Genomic DNA, 27,192 nt, shown 5'->3' on the forward strand with positions numbered 1-27,192 from the left:
TGTACGAGCACTACGGATACAGACAAGCAATGGTGAGACATCCCGACCAATCGTTAAACTATTTACGTTGGAGGTATCGTGGACACATTCGGCTGCTATAAGCGATCACACTGACGAGCAACATGAAGACACAACGCAAAGAAGTACTAGACCGAAACGAAATGCGAGCATCAAGGCCCTGGAGAAGATACGAAAGTGGATAACCAATGTAGACGAAAAAGATGAAGAAGACTAGAACTTTAACAATTTTAAAAAGGACTTTCGAAGTTAATTTATTTTTTTCATTTATGTGAACAAGAACTTAATTTAACGTAATTCAATTTAGTTCATTCATCGAGATAGAGACTTTTTTTAATTTTATTAATTCACAAATATGGACACTTAAAGTGAAATTTAAGATAATTTGCACTTTTTGCGGCCCCCAGTATGTCGAGATTATTGCGGGATAACGACGTTCCTTAGTATGTACATTCCCATTGGCGACGTTGGCGACTTCAGTGACGTCGTCGTGGACTTTTTGAGTTGTTATTAAAAGTTATGGCTGAACAGACGTGTTTGTTTATAGTAGCGAAAATATCATACTTTTAACCTCCACAGACAGAAACCAATCTAACGCCGTACAGTAAACGTAGTAGTAGGCGTATTCTCGCGTTAACATGCACTCCAAAACCCATTGTATCATTGTTATGCCGATTAACGTCCGAGGGCTGTATCCTAGGCGTTCGATAATTGACCTTCATTTCACTTCCTCGCGGCTTTGGTCCTGATAATGCTTACTGTCATCTTTCGAACTACGTCCAAGACTCATCTACCAGTACTCCATCATCGAGGTTAGCGGGCTGCCAAGCTGACCAAACTGGTCCTGAAAGCAGCCGTTGTGAAGAATAACATCAAAATAGTAAACATACCAAACCAAAACATCTCATAAAACCAAGATGGCGACCTCCAAAATGGAGACCACCACCTGTTCCTGACAGATGCCGGCAAAAAATATTTAAATGCTCCCCAAACGCCTTCGGGCACCGAGCCAACCGTGCGAAGGCTGTATAGCCAGTCAAGGTCGTTAAACACTTCAATTTGTTTGTTTGATTTTGAACTTGTGTTGTTTCCATCTAGTTGTAAAATCGTGAACATGGCATGTGAATTTTCATCAGCAAGCAGGTTCTTGCACAGCTTAAGGATAAAAGCATGACTGATTGACAAAATTCAATGATGCAGTACTACCATAAAGATAATAAATAGTATTTTTTTTCACTAATTTATTGACATTATGTCATAATACTTGTAACATATTTTATTTTTGTATTCAATTAAATCATTTAAAGGACAATGTACTATTCTTTTTCACAAAGACCAACAAACAGTTGGGACCCCCCCCCCCCCCCCCCCCCCCCATTATGAGTGGTGTTCCTTAAATGAGGGACTGTCCCTAAAACAAGGGGTCATTTTACAGTTGAAAAAAAGAAAGAAAATTTTTAGGATTTTTTACTCAAAAGTGGAAAAATTCATTATATTTGAAACAACTTTTCTAAATGAGGGGTCAAATTAAAAAAAGAAGATATAAGTTTAGAAACATCACAAATTCTTTTAACATGTTTTGACCATTTAATACTTAATAGATGCATAGTTCTTTGGGAAAAGTTTCATCAAAGTAATATGAATATAAAGGTGCTCATTTTTTACAGTGGGTTTCAATGTTCTTTCAATGAGGGTTACCCCTCATTTGGAGTGTTGTTTCCAACCTGTTAAAGGTCCATCTTTGTGCATAATTCAAAACTGGAAATTTCAACAAGCATCTAATATTCTTACACAAGAAATAAACCCTGGTCTGCTAGCTACATGTTCATCTTTTCTGCCTATTTAATAACTAGAATCATGCAAACAGACTTAAGAAAAAGGCATGTAAGTTCATCATACAAATATGACACTTTTTCTAGACAATCCAGATCGTGCAAAATACTTCGCTAAAAATGGATACCTTTAAAATTGTTGTGACGCACTAAATACCCCCACGGGAAATTTCAAAAGTTGGCGGGTATGTAACAAGTCTTACTATTTTTATGCCTCATTTATGGGCATAATGTTTTCTGGTCTGTCTGTCCGTCCTGCTTCAAGTTAAAGTTTATGGTCGAGGTAGTTTTTGGTGAAGTTGAAATCCAATCAACTTGAAACTTATATATGTAGGACTCTAAAGTGCGATGGTACTCTAAAGTGCGATGGTCACGCTAAAGTGCGATGGTCTACGCTAAAGTACGATGGTGTATCACGCTAAAGTTAAATGGCTGTTTTTTCGCTAAAATACGATGGTTAATCACGCTAAAGTGCGATGGACTAAAAGTGTAATGTTAAAAAAGGGCTTAAAGTATTAAAAAACACGGATTTAAAAAAAAGTCTTCTTGCGAAAGCTAGTACAAGGTTTTATGACATATTTGATAGGCTTTATAATTACCGATAGTCTTAAGTGGTCATTGTTTTAAATTAAGAAGAATGACCACGTAATAATTGCTAAAATGGTAATTTAGGTGTGACAAAAATCTATATACATGTATCCTGTATATGTTTTTTTTTTAATTCAGGCCGGTATCACATATTTGGATATTTGGTGTAGCTTGCCGTTCACACAGTCTATCACTAATGTGAACATCTCCTCTCAAAGTGTCTGTAAATTACAAATACAAAATTCGTACTATTTTTTCAGCAGACAATTTATGATTTACGCATGGAAACATGACGTACCTGTTACCGACTTTACTTTTCATTAAAACCAATATTTGAACGGGGACGGCACCTTCTTCCACCTCAGAGTTATCAGCTCTTTGATTAGATCTTTGACCACATTTATTTTGTGTCAGAAACATATATTATGTCAAAAATTTGATCACTGTCAAAATTCAGTTAGTATCAAGCTTGAATACTGTGTCCAAACTTGTCCCAACTGTTCAGGGTTCAACCTCTGCAGTTGTATCAGGCTGTGCTTAGCGAAGCATTTTATTGGTTAGTATCTTGAATATTATTATATTGTATATTTGTAAAAGACATTTAGGATTGTTTGTTATTTTATGTAGTTTAAACCATGAAAAGTTCTAGATCAAGTAAGAATTTTGTTCCATTACAATGAATTTTTAACCGGTAGGGGACTATGTATTGTCATGCAATACTCATAGAATGCTTGTTATTATAGATAAAGGTAAACTGTTAACAGCAAAAGTTTTCAGCAAAGTAAGTTTTTATGACCGAAATTGTCAATTGACCCCTAAGGAGATATTGGCCTCTGAAAACAATTTTCAGAATTTGTTCATCTTACTTTGCTATGTTTGCTTAGGTACTTTAAAAAATCTTCTCCTTTGTAACTGCTTCATCAATTTCACCCGAACTAATTTTCAGAGTATCTAGTATGAAATTTGTATTTTATTTTCCTGTAAACATCAAGAAACATAGTCACTATGGCTAAAATGGAACATAGGGGTAACATGCATTTTCTTGCTTTAGGAGGAAATATGACAATTAAATTGGATTTTTAAGACACTCATTAATATATATTGAAAAGCAAAAATAATCATTATTGAAAGATTTAAGCAAAACAAATCAGGTGAGCGATTCTGACTGTTAAGAGGCTCTTGTTTTTTTTATTTTATCAAATGATCCAAGGATTCAGGATATTTGATAGTTGGTAGCAGGGGCGGATCCAGGAATATATAAGGGGGGGGGGGGGGGCGTTGAGTAAATTATAGAAACTTTTTTGAACCTTTTTTTGGCTAAAATCACGTAAAATAATAATAATAAAAAAAAAAGTGAAAATAAAGGGGGGCATACGCCCTCTACGCCCCCCTTGAATCCGCCACTGGGTAGGTCAAAGGTAAACTGGAATTGTAAAACCTCATTTACACATTGCCTTATATGGCAACATTCCATGTCTTCGTGTCATTACATGGATCTCCCTTCTGTTCCCTTTCAAATAAACGGTAATTAAATGATAATTGTATGACTATGAATGCTTATATTATATAAGGTTAATATTATCCGTCTGAATCTGTATTATAGAATCCCAAGTGGGTTTAATAGTACCTTGTTTGGAAAAAAAAATAATAATGAATATGCATTGATTGAATTGAACTTTGGCTTATCTTGACAGTTCCATTGTATCTACTGCATGTTGTATCTCTAAATATCCAGTCTAATAGGCAAAGGGCATAACTAAAATGTCCTCAAATAAAAGCAATACAAGGACTAAATTTAATGGTATACCAGAAGCTGAAGGCTACCATATTTTCATCTGGGCAAATATTATAAGTTATATGGTTCGCTACTGACCCCATACGGATCCATAGAGGGTTAGTAAAATCCATAGGGGGTGAGGCCGGAGGCCGAGTCCCCTATGAAATTTATTCACCCTCTATGGATCCGTAGGGGGTTAGTAGTTAACCGTATAACGAATTTATCGCAGGCTGGACCTTTTCTGCTGCGTTTTGTTGAAAAATAAACAACGAAACACAACAACATTAATAGATGACTTCACCATTAACGCGTCATGAACCCCCTATGAAATTTACTAACCCCATACGGTCTCATAGGGGGTCACAACGTGACGGCGTTAAACCACTATATAATCACAACGTGATATTTTACCCGCGGTGCGATAAATAGAGAATAATACATGGCAAAATCCGTATCATATGCCGTATCATCCCGAGATACCAATATCAGCCAGAGGGCTTTTTAGCCCGAGGGATGATATTGGTCGAGGGTGATACGGCATGTGATACGGATTTTGCCATGTTTTATACGCTTTATCATATATATATTCAACAGGAGAGTAAGAATATTTATTATTCCAATCAAGGGCCCTTGATGGGCAGCATAACATGTACACATAAAACAATACATCATGATTTGTAACAGAAAAACATTTTACATGTGAACTGCTTTCTAATCCCTAGCACCTGGATTACCTTCGTTTCGTCTTTTTTTCTTGTTTTAAACGCTTTAAAAGAACTGCTCGATTACTCATCCGAAGCACATGGGTTACCTAACAATTTGCGTGCTGTTGTTTTAATTTTTTGTTTTGTATGGTATTTCATTGAGTTCTTTTTTATAGTTGCATTTCTTGTGTCAGAAATATGATAACACGACGTTTGTGATGTCACATTCCAAACAATGACGTCATTCAATAAATTGCGTCACGCCGGATGACGTTCATTTGGGACCCATTTTGAGGGGGAAAACAAATCTGAAGAAGCTTGCATAAATCAAAATGGAGTTTATGTAAATATGAAAAAAAATAATATAGTAGGGGTGTGATAAAGGGTATGATAAAGGATGCGCATCAAAGTTGTGCGATATGGATTAAACAACAGGCTATTTATCAAATATTCAAATCTACTGTATTTACTACTAAATATATGATAAATTTTATTATACTGATCGGCCAGCTGGCCACTGGAAAATATCCAGCATCTTTTTTTGCAAATTAATTTTATTTTATAGTGTCTTTCAATTAGGGGCTCTTTATACATGTAGCTTGTTAAGTGTGAGCTAAGGCTTCATGTTGAAGGCTGTACTTTTGACCTAAAATGGTTGGCTTTTTATACGACCGCAAGATTTTTTTGCGTTCGTATATTGGTATGACGTTGGCGTCGTCGTCGTCGTTGTCGTCGTCCAAAAACACATTGGTTTTCTCACAATAACTTTAGTTTAAGTGAATGGATCTCTATGAAATTTTACCATAAGGTTCAATACCACAAAAGGAAGGTTGGAATGGATTTTAGGGGTTATGGTACCAACAGTAATGAATTAGGGGCCAAAAAGGGGCCAAAAATAAGCATTTTTGTAACTTCCAGAAAATAACTTGTGTGTTAGTGTATGGATCTCTCTGATATTGTTCCACAAGGTTCTATATCACGAAGGGAATTCTTGGATTGATTTTGGGGGTAATTGTCTCAAAATTTTTGGAATTATGGGCCAAAAAAGGGACAAAAAACAAGCATTTTTCTAGTTTCATGACAATTACTTGTGTGTCAGTGCATGGATCTTTCTGAAATTGTACTACAAAGTGTCATACCACAAATGGAAGGCTGGGATTGATTTTAGGGGTAATTGCCTCAAAAGTTTTGGAATTAGGGGCCAAAAAGGGGTAAAAAACAAGCATTTTCCTAGTTTCAGGACAATAACTTGTGTGTTAGTGTATGGATCTTTCTGAAATTGTACCACAAGATTCCATACCAAAAAAGGAAGGTTGAGATTGCTTTTGGGGGTTATGCCCCAAACTGTTTAGGAATTAGGGGCCAAAAAGGGGATATAAACAATAATTTTCTAACACTTTGTATAATTTGCTTATTTCTTTACCAATTTCAATGGGGTTTTATTCTTGAATTCTTAGGGTTCTTTGATATGCTGAATCTAACCGTATATTAAGTTTTTGGATTATGACCCCGTTTTTTAATTGGTCCACATTGAGGTCCAAAGGGTCCAAAATGAAACTTTGTTTGATTTCATCAAAAATTGAATTATTGGGGTTCCTTGATATGCCGAATATAACCGTGTATTTAGATTTTTAACCGTTTTTTTGTGACAAAAATGTCGGTTATTGATTTGGGGATGTACGGCGGGCAGTCGGGCGGGCGGAATGAAGGTCCAGTTCAAGACTGACGATTTTGACTTTTACCGTTCGGAAGTTATGGTTCTTGAAAGATTGAAAAATGGCGTTTCCAGTCGTGTCCGTGCATTTACGCATGAACTGTTCAACCAAAGCTTCCCAAATTTTAATATGTTTTTACTGATGAAAAAATGGAGGTCAAGTTCAAGAATGACGATTTTGACTTTTACCGTTCAGGAGTTATGGTTCTTGAAAGATTGAAAAATGGCGTTTCCAGTCGTGTTCGTGCATTCACGCATGAACTGTTCAATCAAAGCTTCCCAAATTTTAATATGTTGTTACTGATGACAAAATGGAGGTCAAGTTCAAGAATGACGATTTTGACTTTTACCGTTCATGAGTTATGGTTCTTGAAAGATTGAAAAATGGCGTTTCCAGTCATGTCAGTGCATTTACTCATGAACTGTTCAACCAAAGCTTTTAAAATTTTAATATGTTGTTACTGATGACAAAATGGAGGTCAAGTTTAATAATGTCGATTTTGACTTTTACCGTTCAATAGTTATGGTTCTTGAAAGATAAAAAAAAAATGGCGTTTCCATTCATGTTGTTGCATTTACTCATGAACCATTCAACCTAAGCTCTTTCAAATTTTAATATGTTGATACTGATTACAAAATGCAGGTCAAATTTGATATTGACGATTTTCACTTTCACCGTTCATCAGTTATGGTTCTTGTGATATTGCCAGGACACAAATAAATGTTAATAAATCCGGTTTGCTGTCGTTGTGACAGCCTCTTGTTTATTTTTGGGTCAAGTTTTCAAATTGGTCTACATTAAGGTCCAAAGGGTCCAAAACTAAACTTAGTTTGATTTTAACAAAAATTGAATTCTTGGGGTTTTTTGATATGCTGAATCTTAACATGACTGTATTTAGATTTTTTTTATGGGCCCAGTTTTCAAGTCCAAATCGTGGTCCAAAATTAAACCTTGTTTGATTTCAATAAAAATTGAATATATGAGGTACTTTTATATGCTGAATCTAACCATGTATTAATATTTTTGATTTTTAGGCCCCGTTATTAAATTAGTCAACAGTGAGGTCAAAAGGGTCCAAAAATAAACTTTGTTTGATTTCATCAAAAATTGAATTCTTGGGATTCTTTGATATGCTGAATCTAACCATGTATTTCGATTTTGGATTTTGGACCATACTAGGTAAATTTAAAATGTTTAAGTTCTGAGACCACATTCATTCTGTGTCAGAAAACTATGCTGTGTCAAATATTTAATCACAATCCAAATTCAGAGCTGTATCAAGCTTGAATATTGCGTCCATACTTGCCCCAACTGTTCAGGGTTCGACCGCTGTGGTCGTATCAAGCTGCGCAAAGCGGAGCATTTTATTACAAATTGTGACTTGGATGGAGAGTTGTCTCATTGGAACTCCTACCACATCTTCTTATATATATATCTTTGTACCATTTTCATGCAACTCTAAAATTCCAGTTTTTATTTTTGCACCCAGTTGTGAAATTAACTGTCATCTCTAAATCTCTTTAAATATTTTTTTACAGCTGGTTCCAGCATGTTTGAAGGTTTATGGTCAGATAATTCACCTGATATCAAAGATAACTACTTCTTCAAACCATCTACATACGGTAATAAAATATGCAGTGGAGGGTGTAACTGTAACGAGAAAGATAACATTGTCACAGGCTGTTCTGGACCCACAGTGTAAGTAACTAACTTTGTGATTTAAACATAAACATGTTTAACTCCACCACATTCTGTATGTATGTCCCAAGTCAAGAGCCTGTAATGCAGTGGTTGTCGTTTGTTTGTGTGTTACAATTACATTGTCAAATGTTGTTCTAGATATACTCTGTAAGTAACTTAATATTTGGTTTAAAGATTAGAATTACTTTGTCACAGGCTGTTGAAAACTGGACCTATGTGAACATTTACATGAGCAAAGGAGTAGGCCCTTATAAGACCCCTTTGTCCCAAAAATATTGCATTTTAACAAATTAGTTGTAAATTTAAAGTAAACATGAGCTATTAACTGGAAAGAAGAATACATTTGTTACATAAATATGGGCTGATTTTGACAATACAATGCACACACACAAAGCTTGAAGACTACTTCAAATGTTTATGCTGATACACAGCTTGGTTTGTGTTTCTCAAACACTGTTTTCATGCACTGATGCAATATGTTGATAGTTTTGATAAAATTCATAGTAGTTTGTCAGTTCTTCTTCCATAGGAGTTTGAATGTCTAATTAGTAGCTTCTGTCTAGGTGTTACACAATTTCTCCTAGAATGGAGGAAATAACTTGGAGAAGAATAAGACAAACTAAAACACAGATGATTAAAACATTTCTCAGTGGTGCTAGTTTGTAGTATATTTTGTTCTTTCTCGAAAGGTGCAACGAAAGTTTTGTCTCTTGAATGTTATGGGTGCTCAAAGAAGGAGGACATAAGTAAGAGAAGACAATCTAAAACATTCTGATGAATTAAAACATATCTTCAGTGGTGCGAGTTTGTAGTTTTTTTCTCAAGTAGTGAGACAGTGTGGCGCGGCTGCTCCTAGAAAGGTCGACTTTACTGTAGTCTAGCTAATAGCTAAGAGAAGGAGAAAACAATCCAATAATTTCTTCGAGTTTGTTATATTTTTTCCCCTTCAGTTTGATACAGTAATAATAAGTGAGAGTGTTTGAGTGGTGTGAGTTAGCCTAGGACTAAGTTGTCATAAATTCATGACAAATTGAACAGAAAACCATTTCCGCCTGCTAACAAAACATAAATTTAACAGTAAAGAACCAGCTATCATGGCTATTGGACTTTATTTGGGGTTTATATATATATATAATTAACTAAGCTATTTTAATTAAAGCAATTACTATATTAAGTTATAAAGTACATTGCATATACTTATAAATTAGTCATCTTATGGTTTATATATTTCTCGATCAACTTGTAAAATTGGCTCGTGTATGTAACAACATATTAGATTTTAGCGAGAGAAATTTATGTATTACTGAAAAATTATTACACCAGGGTTTTCGATATCACAAACTAGTCAAAACATTTACTAAATTTTATCATCAGTATAAGGACAAAATTCGTAAATATAACTCAATATGCAGACTTCTTATACGTTCAGGTATTTCACATCCATTTTTTATGGTAATATTCTTTACAAAGCACAAAAATGTCAGTATTCACCTCAAATGCTAACAAAACCTGTAAACAGACTAATTAAGATGGGATATAGTTACGATACTGTTGTCATGTCATTAAAGATTGCATATTTTGGCTTTAATATTGATTCACTTATGTATAGGGTCTTTGCATCGGAATTAAACACATTCATTAAAAAACCAGTTGTTGGTATGACACGGGTTATGTTCTTCACATATATTTTATGATGGTATAATGCAAAATCCCTAACAGCAGGGGCATTTGTTTTATTTGAGGACATTTTAGTTATCCCCTTTGCCTATTAGACTGGATATTTAGAGATACAACATGTAGTAGATACAATGAAACTGTCAAGATAAGCCAAAGTTCAATTCAATCAATGCATCTTCTCATATAATATGTTATGATGGTTATTTAACCCCGCCACATTATTTAAGTATGTGCCTGTCCCATGTCAGGAGCCTGTAAATTCAGTGGTTGTCGTTTGTTTATGTGTTACATATTTGTTTTTCATTCATTTTGTTTACATCAATAAGGCCGTTAGTTTTCTCGTTTGAATTGTTTTACATTGTCTTATCGGGGCCTTTTATAGCTGACTATGCGGTATGGGCTTTGCTCATTGTTGAAAGCCGTACGGTGACCTATAGTTGTTAATGTCTGTATCATTTTGGTCTTTTGTGGATAGTTGTCTTATTGGCAATCATACCACATCTTCTTTTTTATATGATGTTATGATGGTATGATACTAAACCCCTAACGAGAAGGATTGTGCCTGATATTCATATGATGAAGACATAATTTTTCAATCTGTTTAATTGAGGTCTGGAGCTGGCATGTCAGTAACTGCTAGTAGTCTGTTGTTATTTATGTATTATTGTCATTTTGTTTATTTTCTTTTGTTTCCTATTCTGACATCGGACTCGGACTTGAGTTTTACTGTACGTATTGTTAAGGTCTTTCCCCTACGTGAGGAAAGACCTTATTGTTTTTCTAATGTTTTTTTTCTTTTTAAGGTCTTTCTCCTACGTGAGGAAAGACCTTAATATTGTTTTTCTAATGTTTTTTCTTTTTCTTTTTTTTTCTTCCAACATTTTTTTGACATGGCCTCCTCATGTTTCTTTTGAAGTTGTCAAGACCAAATATTAACCATCGATAGACATCATCATGAGGTATTACCAAATGACCCTGTTAAGGATTTCATCATATCAGTTATCTCCCCTTTATTCGTTTTTTTTCCTCTCTTTGTTTTTGAAGATATCATTACCTTATTTGGACAATTAGTAGGTTTCATCATGATGTAATACTGTATGAGGCTGCGTAGGATTTCATCATCCATTTTGAGAGTTATACCCCCTTGAAGCAATTTCTTTTATTTGTATTTTTTTTCTCAAAAAGTATTAAAGATAGAATCGAATTGAAAACAACAACATGTACATCCCTTTTACAGGAAAGACCTTTCAATTGTTTGTAAATTGTTTTACAAACAATTGAGATACTAGTTGTGCATTGGCAAGAGGTATAGGGGGAGGGTTGAGATCTCATAAAATATGTTTAATCCCGCATCATTTTTGCTTCTGTCCCAAGTCAGGAGTCTCTGGCCTTTGTTAGCCTTGTATCATTTTTAATTTTAGTTCCTTGTTTATATTTCGGAGTTAAGTATGACGTCCATTATATATCACTGAACTAGTATACATATTTGTTTAGGGGCCAGCTGAAGGACGACTCTGCGTGCGGAGTTTCTCGCTGCATTTAAGACCCATTGTTGGCCTTCGGCTGTTGTCTTCTCTATGATCAGTTTGTTGTCTCTTTGACACCTTCCCCATTTCCATTCTCAATTTTAATTTTACTAACTATTTATTGTTATTATTACTTCAGATGATCCTCTCCACAAATACAAACTGGCTTAAAAAATTTGGTCGCCAAATTTATAGTATAGGTATATATTGAGAATGAACAAGAATGTGGCCAAAAACCATCTGAAAAGTGACGTTTTATGACATATTTGATATATTTTTCATATCTAAGCTGAGCATCTGAAATGGTGAAATTAGTTTTAATCTATTACATCAACTAATTGAATTGACTGTAGAAGACATGTACTTTAAATTTAAGGCCAAAATTATCCTTACATGACCTCCTCCTCAATTGTATAAAGCCAAAATTAGCACTAAAGGATTTTTGAAATAATGTGGTAAATGTTTTGAATATTGATGAAAGCCCAACACATGACAAAATTTTCATAGAATATTGCTTCATGGGGAATTGTTTCCAGTCATTTGTTTTGACTGACCTTACTCTCTGCTTCATGTCAGTGCTTGCATGTTCTAGACTCAGCCTAAAACAGATTACCCATCTTTTGGGTAGAATATAAGAAATCTGCACTGAAGATTGAGTCCTGTACATGTTATAAAAAAATACAAAAATATTGTACAAATTATAATTTGTATTTTGACTTTGTACGAATTTTAATTTGTACAAAAAGTGCTTGTACAAATTACAAATTACAATTTGTACAAAATAGGACAAAAATTCACTTACAACTTGTACAATAATTGTTCATATGGATTTTGGCGAAAAAAGCATTGATACACATTATTGAATTGCTTGCTACGTTCTAAATGACCAGACAGTACACCTAAGTTACAAAATTCAAAAGTAGTTCTTTGTCATTCGTTTGAGCAGGTGATCTAGTGATTTTTGGTATCAGGTATTGCAAACGATCTTTTGACTCTCAAATCGATAACGACCTGTTTTACAGGCATTTTAACTGTTCCATATAGCGAGCGTTGAAGCTCAGGAACCGTTACTGTGAATAAACATGTGTATTTAACTGCTTCAGTCAGACTTTTAGACAAAATAAATATCCCAGAAGATTAAACACCCCATTTGGTTAGGAATATGACTATGCTAAAGTCAGGAATATGTCAGTTGTTTTTTTGCCGTTTTTTATCAATGTTTTTTTTTTCAACAAGGATCTTTGTTTTATGACTAGGCATAACACTTAACGGAAATCAGTTGAGACAATCTAAACTTTAAAAACAAAATAAAATGTATGCAGAGCAGACAGACGGACTTTTATTTTATAAGAAAACTAGTTGGTGTAGTATTATAAAATCATCAGACCCAATGGCATTGAACAATCAATCATTTCACAAACAAAAATGAAGCGGAATAAGTCATGTAAATCCAATCTTTTGATGTACCAATTACAAATATAAATTATCACTTGCTTAAAGAAAGATTTGATTGTTTTCATGGACTTTTGGAAATAACGAATAAGTGGCAACAAATCTTTTGAGATCCTTTTCATTATCATCAAAACGCTGTACACGATCTTTCACGATACAAAATATGAAATTTTACAAATATAATCGTTTGCAAAGTTTCTGAATAAAAAAAAATACCTCAAAATAACGATAAGAACTAATCAAGCAGTACTATTGAATGACATATTTTTTTTAAGAAAAAGACGTTTATCTATTAAAAATTTGAAAAAAATCCTATTTGTTTACTTTTTTTTTTTCTCTCAAAAATTTCGAAGATCAGCCTGCCTTTTGTAGTTGTGTATAAACGTAAACTGGTCCGCCGTTCTATCTATAGCTTCGCACCGAAGGAACGGGTTGGAGCTATTGTCACATTGGCATTAATTGGACGAGTCGTACAAATTCAACGATTCGCTAATAAAACTGGCCAATTAAAGTGATAGGAAATTGACCTCAAATGTTACTTCTGCGATGCCGCAAAATAAACAAGTATCTGTTAATTAACCCCATGGTGGTACTCGCAGATAAATGACCAACGAGCGTGTTAACATGTTCTTGACAAACTGAGCCGGTATCTTTCATTCCCTAAAGAACTCAGTAGGGTTATAAATGTGCTAATTTCTCTTTGATTTGCTATCAGTATAATACATAATCAACCATAGCACATGATGTACTAGTCTCGTCAAATTATTAAATCCCGTGGTCAGAATTCTGACCACGGGATTTAGGCCATACCTGTTGTCAGTGTAGTGATAAGTGAACACAACAGGGGTCCAGTTTAGTATAAACGGTGTATTATGATGATAAGGTTTAGTGTGTGGTCAGTTAATTACAATTCTATCATGTGAATCATTGCATTTTTCACCAAAATTCGTATTTAAAAGTGTTGTACAAGTTATAAGTGAATTTTGGTCAAATTTTGTATGTAATTTGTACAGGCACGTTTTGTACAAATTATTTGAACAAAGTCAAAATACAAATTATAATTTGTACAAAATGATAACTTGTACACAACATATATATTAATCAAATCAAATCAAAAATCAGATCTGTGAAAAACATAACATATATACAAAAATACACAATACAATATTAAAATACAAAATGTATGAAAGATATCAGGAGGTTTAAGTCACTTGAATCAACATTTGCATTTGTTTATTATTGCAGCAAGATCCAGGGATATTCTTTTGAAAATGTTACCATGGATTCCTTTGAGAGCAGTGTCACCAGCATGTAAGTTTGTATGCTTTATAGAACAAATTTAAAAGGAAATAAGAAAATTGTGTAGGTATGTATATATGAGACAACATCAAGTGAGAATATAAAGAAAACTGAAAACTGAAACCATGTTCCGTAAATTAATATGAGCATTTTATTGATAAGTTTTATGTTTTAATCATAACTTATTTACCTCTAGATAATTCCCTTATATTTACCTTGTATAAGGTCCAGAGTTCATTCTCCCCTACCAAACAAGAGTCAGCTATCATCCCTATAAAGCATTTAGAGGAAATCTGACAGGTACAAATATTAAGCAGGTGAAAATCTATCTGCCCTGAAATTGTCAGATGAATCAGACAACCTGTTGTTGGGTTGCTGCCCCAGATTAGGTAATTTAAAGGAAATTTTGAAGTTTTTTGTTATTATTTTGAATATTATTATAGATAGAGTCAAACTGCAAACAGCAATAATGTTCCGCAAAGTAAGATTTACAAGTAAGTCAACATGACAAAACTTGTCAATCGACCCCTTAAGGAGTTGTTGCCCTTAAGAGTCAATTTTTAACAATTTTTCGTAAATTGTTGTAATCTTTTACAAAAATCTTTTCCTGAAACTGATGAGACAAATTTAACCAAACTTATCTACAATAATCACAAGGGTATCTAGTTTAAGAAAATGTGGCTGATGAACCTGCCAGCCAACCAAGATGGCCGCCATGGATAGAAATAAAACATGGGGGTAAAATGAAGTTTTTGGCATTATATCTGAAACTAAAGCAAAAGTATAATATTTATTGACGTTGCGCACGATATTGGTGTCACTTTGCAAATATGGGTTAGAAGGCGGGTTATTCAAATTCAAGCTCTTATCCTATACAATAAATAGCCATGTTATGCATATCATTCGAAAGGAAATAAACCACAGAAATCAATAACATAGATGATTTTGTGCTTTGTCTATTTTTTAATGAAAAACTTTGCTCATTTCGATGCCTATAACGTCATTTCAAGGGTGTCCCGCTGTTACAATTTTGTTTTATGCGAGTCTTTAAAATCCCAGTGCGGATTCATTAGTAAGTAGAATGGTTAAAAAATTTACAATTGTTTTGTATACATTTAACTTTAAATGAAGTAACAGACGTTTTAAACTGTAAGAGAAGAAAGATCGTCAAAAGAGTTTAAATAAAAAAGAGAAAAAATGTCCCAATTAGCTGCTCAACACCGTAAATTTTTTTTCTGTCTTCACTTTCATAAGATATAACGGAAGAAATGGATTTTAATAATATCAGAAAAGTTATACATGTCCCGAAGAAGCTATCTGAAGTCATCATTATGTAACTGCGGTCTTATTTTAAAAACATCGTAATTTTTCCCGTGTCCAATAAAATGTCCCGATGGACAAAATAACACAAAGAATAATTCAGAGGCTTTTTATCAAACGAAATTCTACTATATCTCAATTTTTTAACACCTGTTAACTGATATGAATGGAAAATACATTTAATTTCCTTTAAAATGATATAATATGGACTTTTGTTTGAGTTGCAGGTAGAAAATCCGAAACGATCTAAGATGTCCAATGAAATGTCCCCGTAACCGTAACTTGACGTTCGCGATATAATAACGTTAAATTGTATACGAATTTTCTTGCATATTTGGCATAGCAAACGTCACGCACGCTGTTCCTACAACCCCTATGATTTAAAACAAAATCTTCGAAATTTCCTCCGCAAAACAAAATAAAATGTTAACAAACACTAACCACTATAAAAACTAATTTAGTATATGTTTTCCTTTATGTTCTTATAGATCTTGGTCATATGCTTAGTAATATCTAGTATATTTGAGGATTAATACAACAAAGCTATGGGAAAAAAACGGATGTCCAACGTTACATTTTTAAACAACTGTTTTATCTCTTATGTATAGTGATCCTATTTCTTATTCTCTGATCTTCCCGAAACTTGGCAGAAGCAACAAAGTGTGTCAGTTCTCGATTAAATTAAAGCCGTTCTTTTGTCGAATTTCGTTTGACTAGGTGGCTGCATATTAAGCTGGAATAAGAAAAATGTCCAATGACGTTTTTCGTTGACTTAACGACTGAAAGGTAGTTTTATAAGTAGACATAGCTAAAAATGACTAAAAAATATGAGATAATTATAACATCTACCGAAAGAACAAACATTTGCCTCATTGTTCGTGAGTTCAGAAATTGTAGATTCTATAAAACCACCCCTACACAGTCGTTTTTCAAGCGGTAGCCATTTTGTCCAAGTTGATATTTCATTTGTCCAAGCAATTAATCCGGTTTTTTTACCTGATATTTCATTTATAATTTACCAAAACAAAAGTTAGATACACGAAAAGTACATAAAGTCTTGATTCTTTTTTTTTATTAACTGCATGTTTGGGTCTTACAGGAATAAAATGCTACGAAACATTACAAAACGGTAGCCATTTTGTCCAAACGTCGAAAAATCCAAACAAACGCTTTTTTTTCGACGTTACATGTGCAAAATTTGTTCCATTGTATATTCCTGATACTTAAAACTAATCGCGTGGTGAAATTTAAAAAAAATGCTGGTTGTCGAAAAAAAAACCCACGTTGAATGTTTTGCATGAAACGGAAGTAACTGAAAGACTTATCGGAAACAGCGACAAAAACAGATTCATTGAATTAATGCAACCCCGTATTATACGGACGATTCAGGAGAAGATTAGTACATTTTAAAAGCAAACAACTTCAAATGACTGGGAAAATAATTTTCAAGATCGGGTTGTAGTAATTTTATTTAATGGTTGTATTTTCGACAAGTTATGTGTCAAGCAAATTTTTAATACAATTCAATTCAAATTAATCAAGGGTAAATATGTTTTTATTTACTTGCAGAGTGTCGGATATATTTGTATTATTTAGAGTTGGATCAAGATATGAAAAATTTACAATAACAGATGATATGCACCATGCAATTTTAGCAGCCTGCGATTAAAGTTTTGTTATAATTCATTTATTGAAAACCGTATACTTCTGTCCCATTTTTCCTTCCTTTAAGTTCATTACTTACGACAATACAACATTTTAAGGTGAATTAAGGGTAAAAATTATTTAATCGATTTCCACAACTTGAGGTAAATAAATTCATGGTAAATAGACATCACAAAATTAATAAGAGACAGATTTAGAATCAACCAACAACATAAAAAAAAGCAAATGAAACTTACAAATTGAATAAATGTACGTCAAAAGTTTCAGAAAACTTTCTTTGACGTCGTGGTGGTGCAACGTCGCGTCGTGTTGTAGGAACATCGTGCGCAACGTTAGCTCATAATTTCATGAAATGGTCTGATTTATATAAAATAAAGTTTTTGTTTAAAAATATGCATTAAAATACAGATCTGAATTAATTCATGCATATAAGATGTCGAAATATTTAACTCGGATATTTCATAAAGACAAGGCCCCGGAGGTAAAACAAAGAGATAATTTACGAATGACCACACTCACACGATACATTGAAAAAGAAAATGCGATCAAAATTGAGATCTTCTTAATTATCCTCCTAAGCCAGATAGTATCTGTAATTCCTAGCGTTGCTATTAAAAGATTCGAAGCTATACACATGAATGAAAATTCTCACAAAAATTTTATGAGAAAAAGTACACCTTAGTCGTGAACCTTTCGTTAAAACGTACAATCCTTTTTTTATTTTGTCGCATTGACTCATTTAACAAAAAGTTTTCAAATCAGAGAAATACTTGTATGTCATAAAACATTTCAGTATATCTGACGATCATTTTTTTTATATCTTCTGTGAGTAGAAAAATTCCTAGTCATCTACCTAGCTATATGTGTATGAAAAATAAAGTTATTACATTTAGAAGTATTGTGGGAGAATGACTATTACTTTCTCGAATCTCCAACAGAATTGCCTGGTACATAGGCATGTGATTGAAATAGAAACTTTTCTTTTACCATAAGTTGAGAAAGAACGAAAGAGAGAGAGTTATAGAGTAGTTGTCCGACATATATGATGGATGGCACACAAACATGTAGCAGCTAGCTCCAAGGTATTAATTTACAGACACTCCCAACTCATTCTAGAACAAGAAAAATCAACCAATCAATCTGCGGTGTAAAGTAGATCTTTTTGTTATCTTCGTAGAACGCCACAAAACATAGCTTGAATATTAATTTTTACATCTCGATGACCGTGAGGGCATTCCGATGTATTGTTGCCATAGAGATTTGACTTTCGTTTTTGACTGGTAACCGATCGTATAAATACTCGGATATCATCGAGTGCAAATTAACATTTCTTATCGCTTGTTATGAATTCTCTTCTTCAATGAATACTCATAAGAACAGAAATTGGTAATACGAAAATATTATGTGGTTAGAAATATTTATATGCATTAAAATCTATACAGAAAATTTGTGCTAGCGCATGCGGAAAAATATCACAAGAAAGTTTTTTGGGAAAATATGAATGTCTACTCAAATCCAATCTATTGGAAAAATCGAATTGTTAAAGAAAAGTGTCCACCATGCACTTGTACTGCACTTTTAGTAGAATCGTAGAATATAATGATATACAATTGGATGAAAATTATACATACATGTAACTGCTATATACAATATTAATATATTATATAACAACAAACCAGAGTATACGTATTTGTATCACCACAATATAATAGATATTAAAGCAGTGAAGTTGAATTCCTTGTCATTTATTAATCATCCACGCACGAACTTGTTTTTAGAAAAATACATCTTTGTACATAAACCTTAGTTTTCTGGTAAAACAATGTGATTTTTTTTGTAAGACAAGTGCCTGTGACCATCCACAAGAACTTGCGGTCATCAGAGGTTCAGTACTTCAGCACTTTGATTATACTTTTAAAACAATGTAAAAACTAAACCAAAAAGATTGATACCAAAAACATAAAAATAATCAGATGATTGTCAAAGAAGATTTAGTGTAAACCGATACTCAGTTATATGTTGAAAATGGAAGCGCTGAACCAATTATATTGTATAGTATAAAAAATGCATGAAATGCATTCCTGGTCCATAGTTGTTCGCTTGAGAAAACACTGATCTATGTAAACATGCACATATAGCAGTTACTTAAAAAATCACATCTAGTAAAAAAATAAATTGTATTATTCCAAATCGGATTTCGACCTGCTGGTAATCTGTGAGGTAGGTATTGGTCTGTGTAAGAGTTTTCCATACTTTGCCAAATTCTATAATTTCAAACATTTAAAAAAAAGTATTAATTGTCGACTCTTTTTTTAAGCTTGAGTTTGTGAAAAAATATGAGATGAAAGGATAGGTTGTAAAATATGTTTCCGAAAACAAAAACAAAACAATACAGATTCACGGTTCTCATATTCAAAATAAAGTAGAAGATGCAGCCGTGTAAGACCAATTAATAATTCCTATATGAAAACAACAATGAGCAAAACTAACCTTATAGTCAGCTATAAAAAGCCCCGAAATGACAAATGTAAAACAATTCAAACGAGAAAACTAACGTCCTGATTTATGTACAAAATGTGTAAATTCCTACATAACAGTAATTTTCTTAATTATTTGCCAGGTAAAACAATCCTGATTTAAAAAATTTAATCAATGAAAACATTTTCTTTTTAAAAAAAATAATTTAGACCCGACCAACTTTAAATCATTGAAAGTTGACAACGGCAGCATATAAGAGCATGTATTTTTTTTTAAACATGATGCACATTTTATAAAGTGTTTTTGTTAGAGATTTTTGAAATAATGATATATTTAACATGTTCCATAAAATCGGGATTGATGTTACGATTGTGGACTTACTTATACGTTGAAATAAATAATATGAATAAAATGTAATTATAAGTCACTGTTTAATTTTTTAAAAATAAAACTAAATGCTGGGACTTTTATATTAACGTTAGGATAATAGCCCAGGATTAAAGCGTTGATAAAATAAGATTATGAAAAGAAAAATAGCTGGCGATATACTACCTACATCTTTCACATAATCAAAGACAAATCAAGAAGCATTCGAATATTAATGTTAATTGAGGGAGCGAAATAACCAAATTACAAGAACATAATAAACGTGTAATTGGGGAAAAGAGACAGAAACAAGAAACGAAATATTTACTATTTCACTAGCAAATATAGGAGACGTCTTCTGGCAGAGCAAACATTGCTTAATTTTAAGAAATAGAAGAAACTGATTGTTGAAGGCCGTACAGTGACCTATAGTTGTTAATTTCTGTGTCATTTTGATCTCTTATGGAGAGTTGTCTCATTGGCAATCATACCACATCTTCTTTTTATATATATTTAAATCATTTTACAAGACATCAAATTGTCATTTTGTGCTATTGTTGCAGGCAATTCCTCGCAAAAGTTAAAAAATGTTTATGTATCTAAAATTTTGTTTTAATTCAATGGAATTTTGCATTTGCATCGGCTTGAAAAAATAAAACCATATAAAGAAGCAACTTCGAACATCTCTTTACTTTAAGCGGCATTTTCACATGAGTAGAATATAAGGTAAACGTTTGAAACTTTCCGTGGAAGAACGTCAAAATCGTCGTTTTATTAGGAACTTTACTGTTCAAGATGGTCACCAGGGTTTACTTTTAAATTATGGGGCCAAATTGCAATATTAAACCAAATTTAAAAGTACATGTATCTGTTATGATTTTTATCTTTTTTTATATGATTTCAAAAACCAAAGTAGATCGAGTCAGGTGAGCGATGCAGGCTCTTGAGAGTCTCTAGTTTAGTTTAGTGATTTAAATAAATAAAAAAAAATAAGTCAGAATTTAAATTGTTCCCCCACTAAAGACTCCTCTAAAATCATGAATGGTCATGCTGTACAGTCATCAGAATTTCTTTGCATTGGTACTGTTACGAATTTACAGTTTAAGAAGGTTTAATATTTCTACAGTTGTATATTTTTCGAAACCTCTATGAATTTTCCATTTGATCTCTTTTTCATTGAAAACGGCATTTAAAATCATCCCTTTATTCTTGGTTCCTATCAGACGCTTTACCTGTATAATTGTTGCTAAGGTGCTCTCTTCGAGGTCCGCGTTCGAAGTATATAAATAGTGGGTAGCTATGCAGTTCTAATAATACCGACCGTGCAAGGGCTGTATAGCCAGTCAAGGTCGTTAAAAACTTCCATTTGCAGTTCTAATCGTCTGAAGTACTCGTACTGATCACTACTCACTTTTTGGACAAATCATCATGGAAATCCCCGATGAATTGAGCGCTTTGTTAGCCGCCATGAAGTTGACTGGTAAAGAACCTGCCTGGAAGTTCTCGGCAAGTTCTGACAAGGTTACAGTACAGTTGACGTGGACCAAGGCTAAGGAACAAGAGGCATCATCCAGTAAACCCAAGCCGGCCCTGAAAAAGAGTAAGCCACCATCCTCCAGTAGAAAAGACGCCAAGCGTTACGACCAGTGGATGGCAAACAAAACAGCCGTGGTACCTGCTGCCCAAATCCAACAAACCACCATCACGCAAAACGAGGCAAGAGACAGCGTAGTTGGACATGTTGATGTGATTTCCGAGTATTATCACTTAATACTAATATCAGTGATACAATACAATGCTTCTTATTGAACTAACTCACCAAATATACTCTGATACGCTCTGGTTAAGTCTTATTACTTGTACTTTACTCCCGCCAATACGCCAACTCTCGTTACCTGGTAACTATCCGAGATCTTATCCTGAGTTGGGTAATTATCAATGGATCATCCCGGGAACCGGACTACGCGGTATGTCTAACTACCGTACTGTCTACATAGTAATGTCACGTCCATTATACTATATTACACAACACTCCTCCCAACTTTGAAAGGAGTGAGTTTACTTCCTATTTGAATATTCACTATATTCCTTTAGTCCACCCCGTCTGGTCGCACCACGGGGATAAAAAAAAATTAATCTCCAACTATCATGAATGTATATTTCCAATGTTGATCCACATATTAACAACACACCTATATATATATAATATATTTATATTCAAAATTCACAATTTCTCCGTTGTCGCTTTGCGGATTCACTTTATAACTAACATATCATTCCTTGATATATATATTGTAAACAATTCCACTTATGGTCTAATTTTCAATTAAAATTTACAGCTGATTTTCTATGTCCACATGAATCTGATCTATATACATATTGTCTCATTTTTAAATTATCTTGCGGTCCCAGAGTCCTGGCACCGTGGACATCTAAACTTTAGCATAGTGTCAGCCAGTGCTGGTGTCAAATCTATACAAGCTCCATGGTACCATTCATCGCAGAAATCACACTGTATCATAAACAGTCCATCGTCTGGTTTTCTGCACAAACAGTACAAGTCTGGGTTAGTCGCCTTAGTCACATCTTCACCGTCCTGTAACCGGTGCTGGCACTGTTTTAACCAGGGTGGTACATCTCTGTCCTTACATGGCTTTAAACGGTCATGATTTATTGTCAGTACAGATTTTTGTAGTTTTATCTTGTAAACATACGAAGATAATTTTTCACATACAAGTCCTGGACCTTTCCAAGGTGGGTCCAATTTCTTCGCTCTACCTTTAATTTTTGCTGTGTCTAAAACATAAACTAAATCTCCTATTTTGTATTCTCTTTCCAGAATACGTACATCATAATCACGTTTCATGAATTCTGGGTAGTTTTTAGCGTATTGCGCGCTATTTCGTGTGCAGATGTTATGGCATCTCGGAGTCTCATCACATACTCATCTTGTGACTCATCTGTTTTAGCACCAGGTACACTGTACAATAAATCAACAGGCTGGTTAACCTCTCTCCCAAGCATCAGCATGTTTGGCGTAAAACCAGTACTCCTGTTTACTGACGATCGAACAGCTCCTGCCAACTGTGCCAAATGTTCATCCCAATTGTCTTGTTGTTTAGACACGAAGCAACGGACTGCGTCCATTAAGGTTCTGTTGCAACGTTCTGCTTGTCCGTTTGATGATGGTCTGTACGGAGTAGTTCTCGCTTTGTGCATTTGCAAGATTTCACAGATGGATTTGAAAAGCTTGCTTTCAAAATTGCGTCCTTGGTCTGTAAAAACCTGAAATGGGAATCCAAAACGAGATAAAAACTCATTCCCTGCAGCTCTTGCCGTATGCTCTGCGGTTTGAGCTGGTAACGGAATACATTCCATCCATTTGGAAAACTGGTCAACCATAACTAGTACATGAGCATTCCCAAATTTCGTCTCTGGCAGTGGTCCTAGAAAATCTAAGTGGACTCGCTCCATTGGTGCACCTGCATGAAACTGGGTAAGCGGGCATTTAGCCTTTCTGTTTGGCTTCTTGTGTAGATTGCATGTACTACATGTTTTGACAAAGTCTCTTATTTTTTGTGTCATACCATACCATTGATATTTTGCCTTAATTCTCAATGTGGTCCTGTTCATACCTTGATGACCTGCAGCAGGAATATCATGACATAATGATATCACTTGTTCAACAAGATCTCTTGGTACAACAAGTCTTGGTGTTCTGTCTTTCTTGTCCAAATTTCTCAATATACCATTATCATCTAAATAGAACATATCTTTGTTTATCCAATATTTCTTTGCTATTGGACTGCATCTGAATATTGTAGCTTCTGATGGTTCTGTTTTGTCCCTGAACCATACCAGTATTAACTCCAAGTCTGGGTCTTTAGACTGATAATCTTGTAATTGTTCTGGTGAAGTACTAGCTTCTATGCCAGTCTCAGTAATGGCATTTACATTTGGAAGGTCCAAATATGTCGCGTAAACTGACATACCAAGTGGTGTAGTGACTATTTCAACTGAACTGTGGCAAACATTTTGGTTCTGGCTCACTGTATCTTGATTTGTACTGTCAAATACTTGTTGCTGGACCTGAGATGTACCTAAATTTTCGTTCACGTGACTAGTCACGTTCTGGTCCTCATCTTGTGGTATTGAACTGTCTGGTCTAGTATTGTCCTCTGTAATTACATGTATATGTTGGGTATTGTCCTGTTTCATTAAATTGTCATCAGAAATCAAAGAACTCGGTAGTACTGTGTGTGGTCCTATAGGTTCAAAACTTTTACAGTCCTGATGTGAAGCTAAAGGAATAACATTATCTACATCCTCTTGAAAACCAAGCCAACTTTGGTGAGCACGAATACAGTAATCGCATGCTCCACAGGGTAGATTGTGTTTTAGCACGTTTCCAGCTGCTAATCTATTCTGTGGACAGGCTAAATCTGGCAGACGTGATACTGCGTCCGCATTTTGGTGTCTTTTACCTGGCCTGTGTTTTACTGTCATGTGATACTGGCTTAGCTCCTCTAGCCATCGAGCTAGTTTTCCTTGTGGCTCTTTAAAGTGCAACAACCATGTTAAACTGCTATGGTCTGTACGGACTATAAATTCTCTTCCTAAAAGGTAATGTCTGTAATGTCTGGTGAATTTCACTACAGCAAGCAATTCTTTTCTTGTCGTGCAATACCGCTTTTGCTCATGGGTCAATGAAAAACTTCCGTATGCAACTGGACGCTCTACGCCATCGTGGACTTGTATCAACTGTGCTCCAATTGCGAAATTGGAAGCATCTGTGTCCAAAATAAACGGGTCTTTATTGTTGGGTAATGCCAATAAAGGAGTAGTTGTCAATGCCTCTACAAGTTTGTCAAAAGCCTCTTGCTCTGAGTCTCTCCATTTGTACGGTTTCTTACCGGTCAATTGATACAAAGGGTAAGACAGATCTGTAAAATTCTTTATGAAAGTTCTATGGTAATTGGCAAAGCCTAGAAATTGTTCAACCTCTCTGGTTGTCGTAGGTACTTTCCATTTCTTGACAACTTCAACATACTCACTGCCAATAGCCATACCATCTCTATTGATTGTTCTGCCTAAAAAGTCTATTTCTTTTTTAAAGAAATCACATTTCCTGGGTTTCAATTTGAGCCCATACTCTCTGAAACGTTCAAAAACTGATCGTAAATTCTGAAAATGGTCTTCAAATGTCTTTCCCATTACTAGAATATCGTCTAGAAAGGCAAGTACAACATTCCATGTTAAACCTCGGAGAACGAGACTCATTACTCTTGAATATGTCCCTCGGGCATTGCAAAGGCCAAAACTCATTCGGACAAAGTGGAATAATCCGTATTTAGTGATGAAGGCTGTCTTTTCTTTGTCTGAGTCCTTCACTTTTACCTGATAATACGCACTATTAGCGTTCAATTTTGAAAACCATTCATTTCTTGCCAAAGTGTCCAAACATTCGTCTATCAGAGGAAGCGGGTAGACATCTTTTTTCGTCACGGAATTCAGTTTCCTGTAATCTATACACCAGCGCACGTTGCCATCGCGCTTGCGCACAAGTACTGGCGCAGATGCCCATTCTGATATAGATGGTTCTATTATACCTGCATCTAACATTTTCTTTAAATGGCTTTCTTCTTCGTGTGCAATGCACATGGGTGTTCGTCTTATTCGTTGTTTGATAGGGCGCGCATCACCTGTATCAATCTCATGTTCAATGTGGCTAAATGTTCCCAAGTCCAAATCATCTAGTGCGAAAACATCAACAAATTCATGAAGTAAATTCGCAACTTTGGACTGTTGGTCTTTAGTGAGTGTACTGGATTTATCCAATATGTTCTGTAACTGTTCCGGTCGTGGGTTGTTATCTCTGGCTATTCCAGTTGTTGCTACTGACGGGGCTGGCCCCGTTTCAACTACATCAGCTTCAATTGCTTCGCCTAGAAGAGTTCCCTTTTGTAAAACTATCTTGTTATTTGTTACATTCAGTAAACTGACACATGGCAAAACACTAGCATTGTAATAACCACGTGGGATTAACAAATCTATCTCTTTATTAGGTTCAATTATAAAATCTGTTAATTCTGCCGACAAATCTGACTCTAATTGTACAAGTGAATTAGGCGGTATGACTGTTCTATGTGGAACGGTAATTTTAGCAACTCTTGCTATTTTGTTTACAGGCGGTACCAGTCCAACATCTCCATGGATCATAGGTAATGCTTCTCCATTGATGAAAAATACCAATTTTCTGTATCACTTTTGCTCTAACAAGAAAATCAAGTCCTAATACCATGTCATTATCAATTGGCGCAACATAAATATCTGTCCTGTATGTTCTTTCACCAATTTTCAATTCGACTGGTCCCACTACAAATGCATCCATATGCATACCACGCCCTGCTGCCTGCATTGTTGTTTTTCTTTTGATGGGTGGTTTCTTAATGAAAGATTCGAAAACTTTGTCGGAAATTATTGTTACTTCCGCTGCGGTATCTACTACCGAAATTACTGACTGTCCCTGTACTTTTAATGTGAATCGAAGCATAGATGTTGAACCTAACTGGCAAATAGTTCCTCCTAAATGTACAGGATCTTGCATCTGAAGGTCAATTACTTGCTGTAAATCATTATCAGGCTGCGTTTTGTGCAATGGTGAATTAGACAAAGTATCTGTAGATGTTGAATTGTCACATGTTTTTAACGGGGTATTCCCCGAAACAGTTGTCTTGTTAATATCGTTTGAAATAGTGTTCAATGTTAGGCGGTTAGGTTTGGACTGAGTCAGGGTTCCGCCCTCTAGTCCGACTCTTTCTGGTTTAAAGAATCTGTATAACTACTTCCTGACGGCGACTGTAATTCAGGACAGTCCCGTTGTATGTGTCCAAACTGATGACAGAAATAGCAAGCCATGTTTGCTAATTTCTCAGGTGGTATGGGTCCCTAGCGCCTTTTGAATGGTGATTGACGCTGGTTATCTTGCCTATTATCTCTGTTACGTCATTGTTGGCGATTACCTTGCTTGTTGGTTTGCTGGCTAAATGGTTGGGCTGCTGGCTGGACTTCATT

At 34.6% G+C, this 27,192-nt stretch overlaps 1 protein-coding gene across 1 annotated transcript in view; it reads left to right on the plus strand.

Moving 5' to 3' along the window:
• LOC139503686 (uncharacterized) overlaps nucleotides 1-27,192 on the plus strand; it is a 388,876-nt gene that overhangs the window by 18,993 nt on the left and 342,691 nt on the right. The window contains exons 3-4 of the mRNA XM_071293512.1: nucleotides 8,173-8,332; nucleotides 14,236-14,301. Of these exons, the coding sequence (XP_071149613.1) occupies nucleotides 8,173-8,332; nucleotides 14,236-14,301 (226 nt within the window). The remainder of the gene's footprint in view (nucleotides 1-8,172; nucleotides 8,333-14,235; nucleotides 14,302-27,192) is intronic.

This window comes from Mytilus edulis, chromosome 14 (genome assembly GCF_963676685.1).
Source record: "Mytilus edulis chromosome 14, xbMytEdul2.2, whole genome shotgun sequence".
Classification (NCBI taxonomy): Eukaryota; Metazoa; Mollusca; class Bivalvia; order Mytilida; family Mytilidae; genus Mytilus; species Mytilus edulis.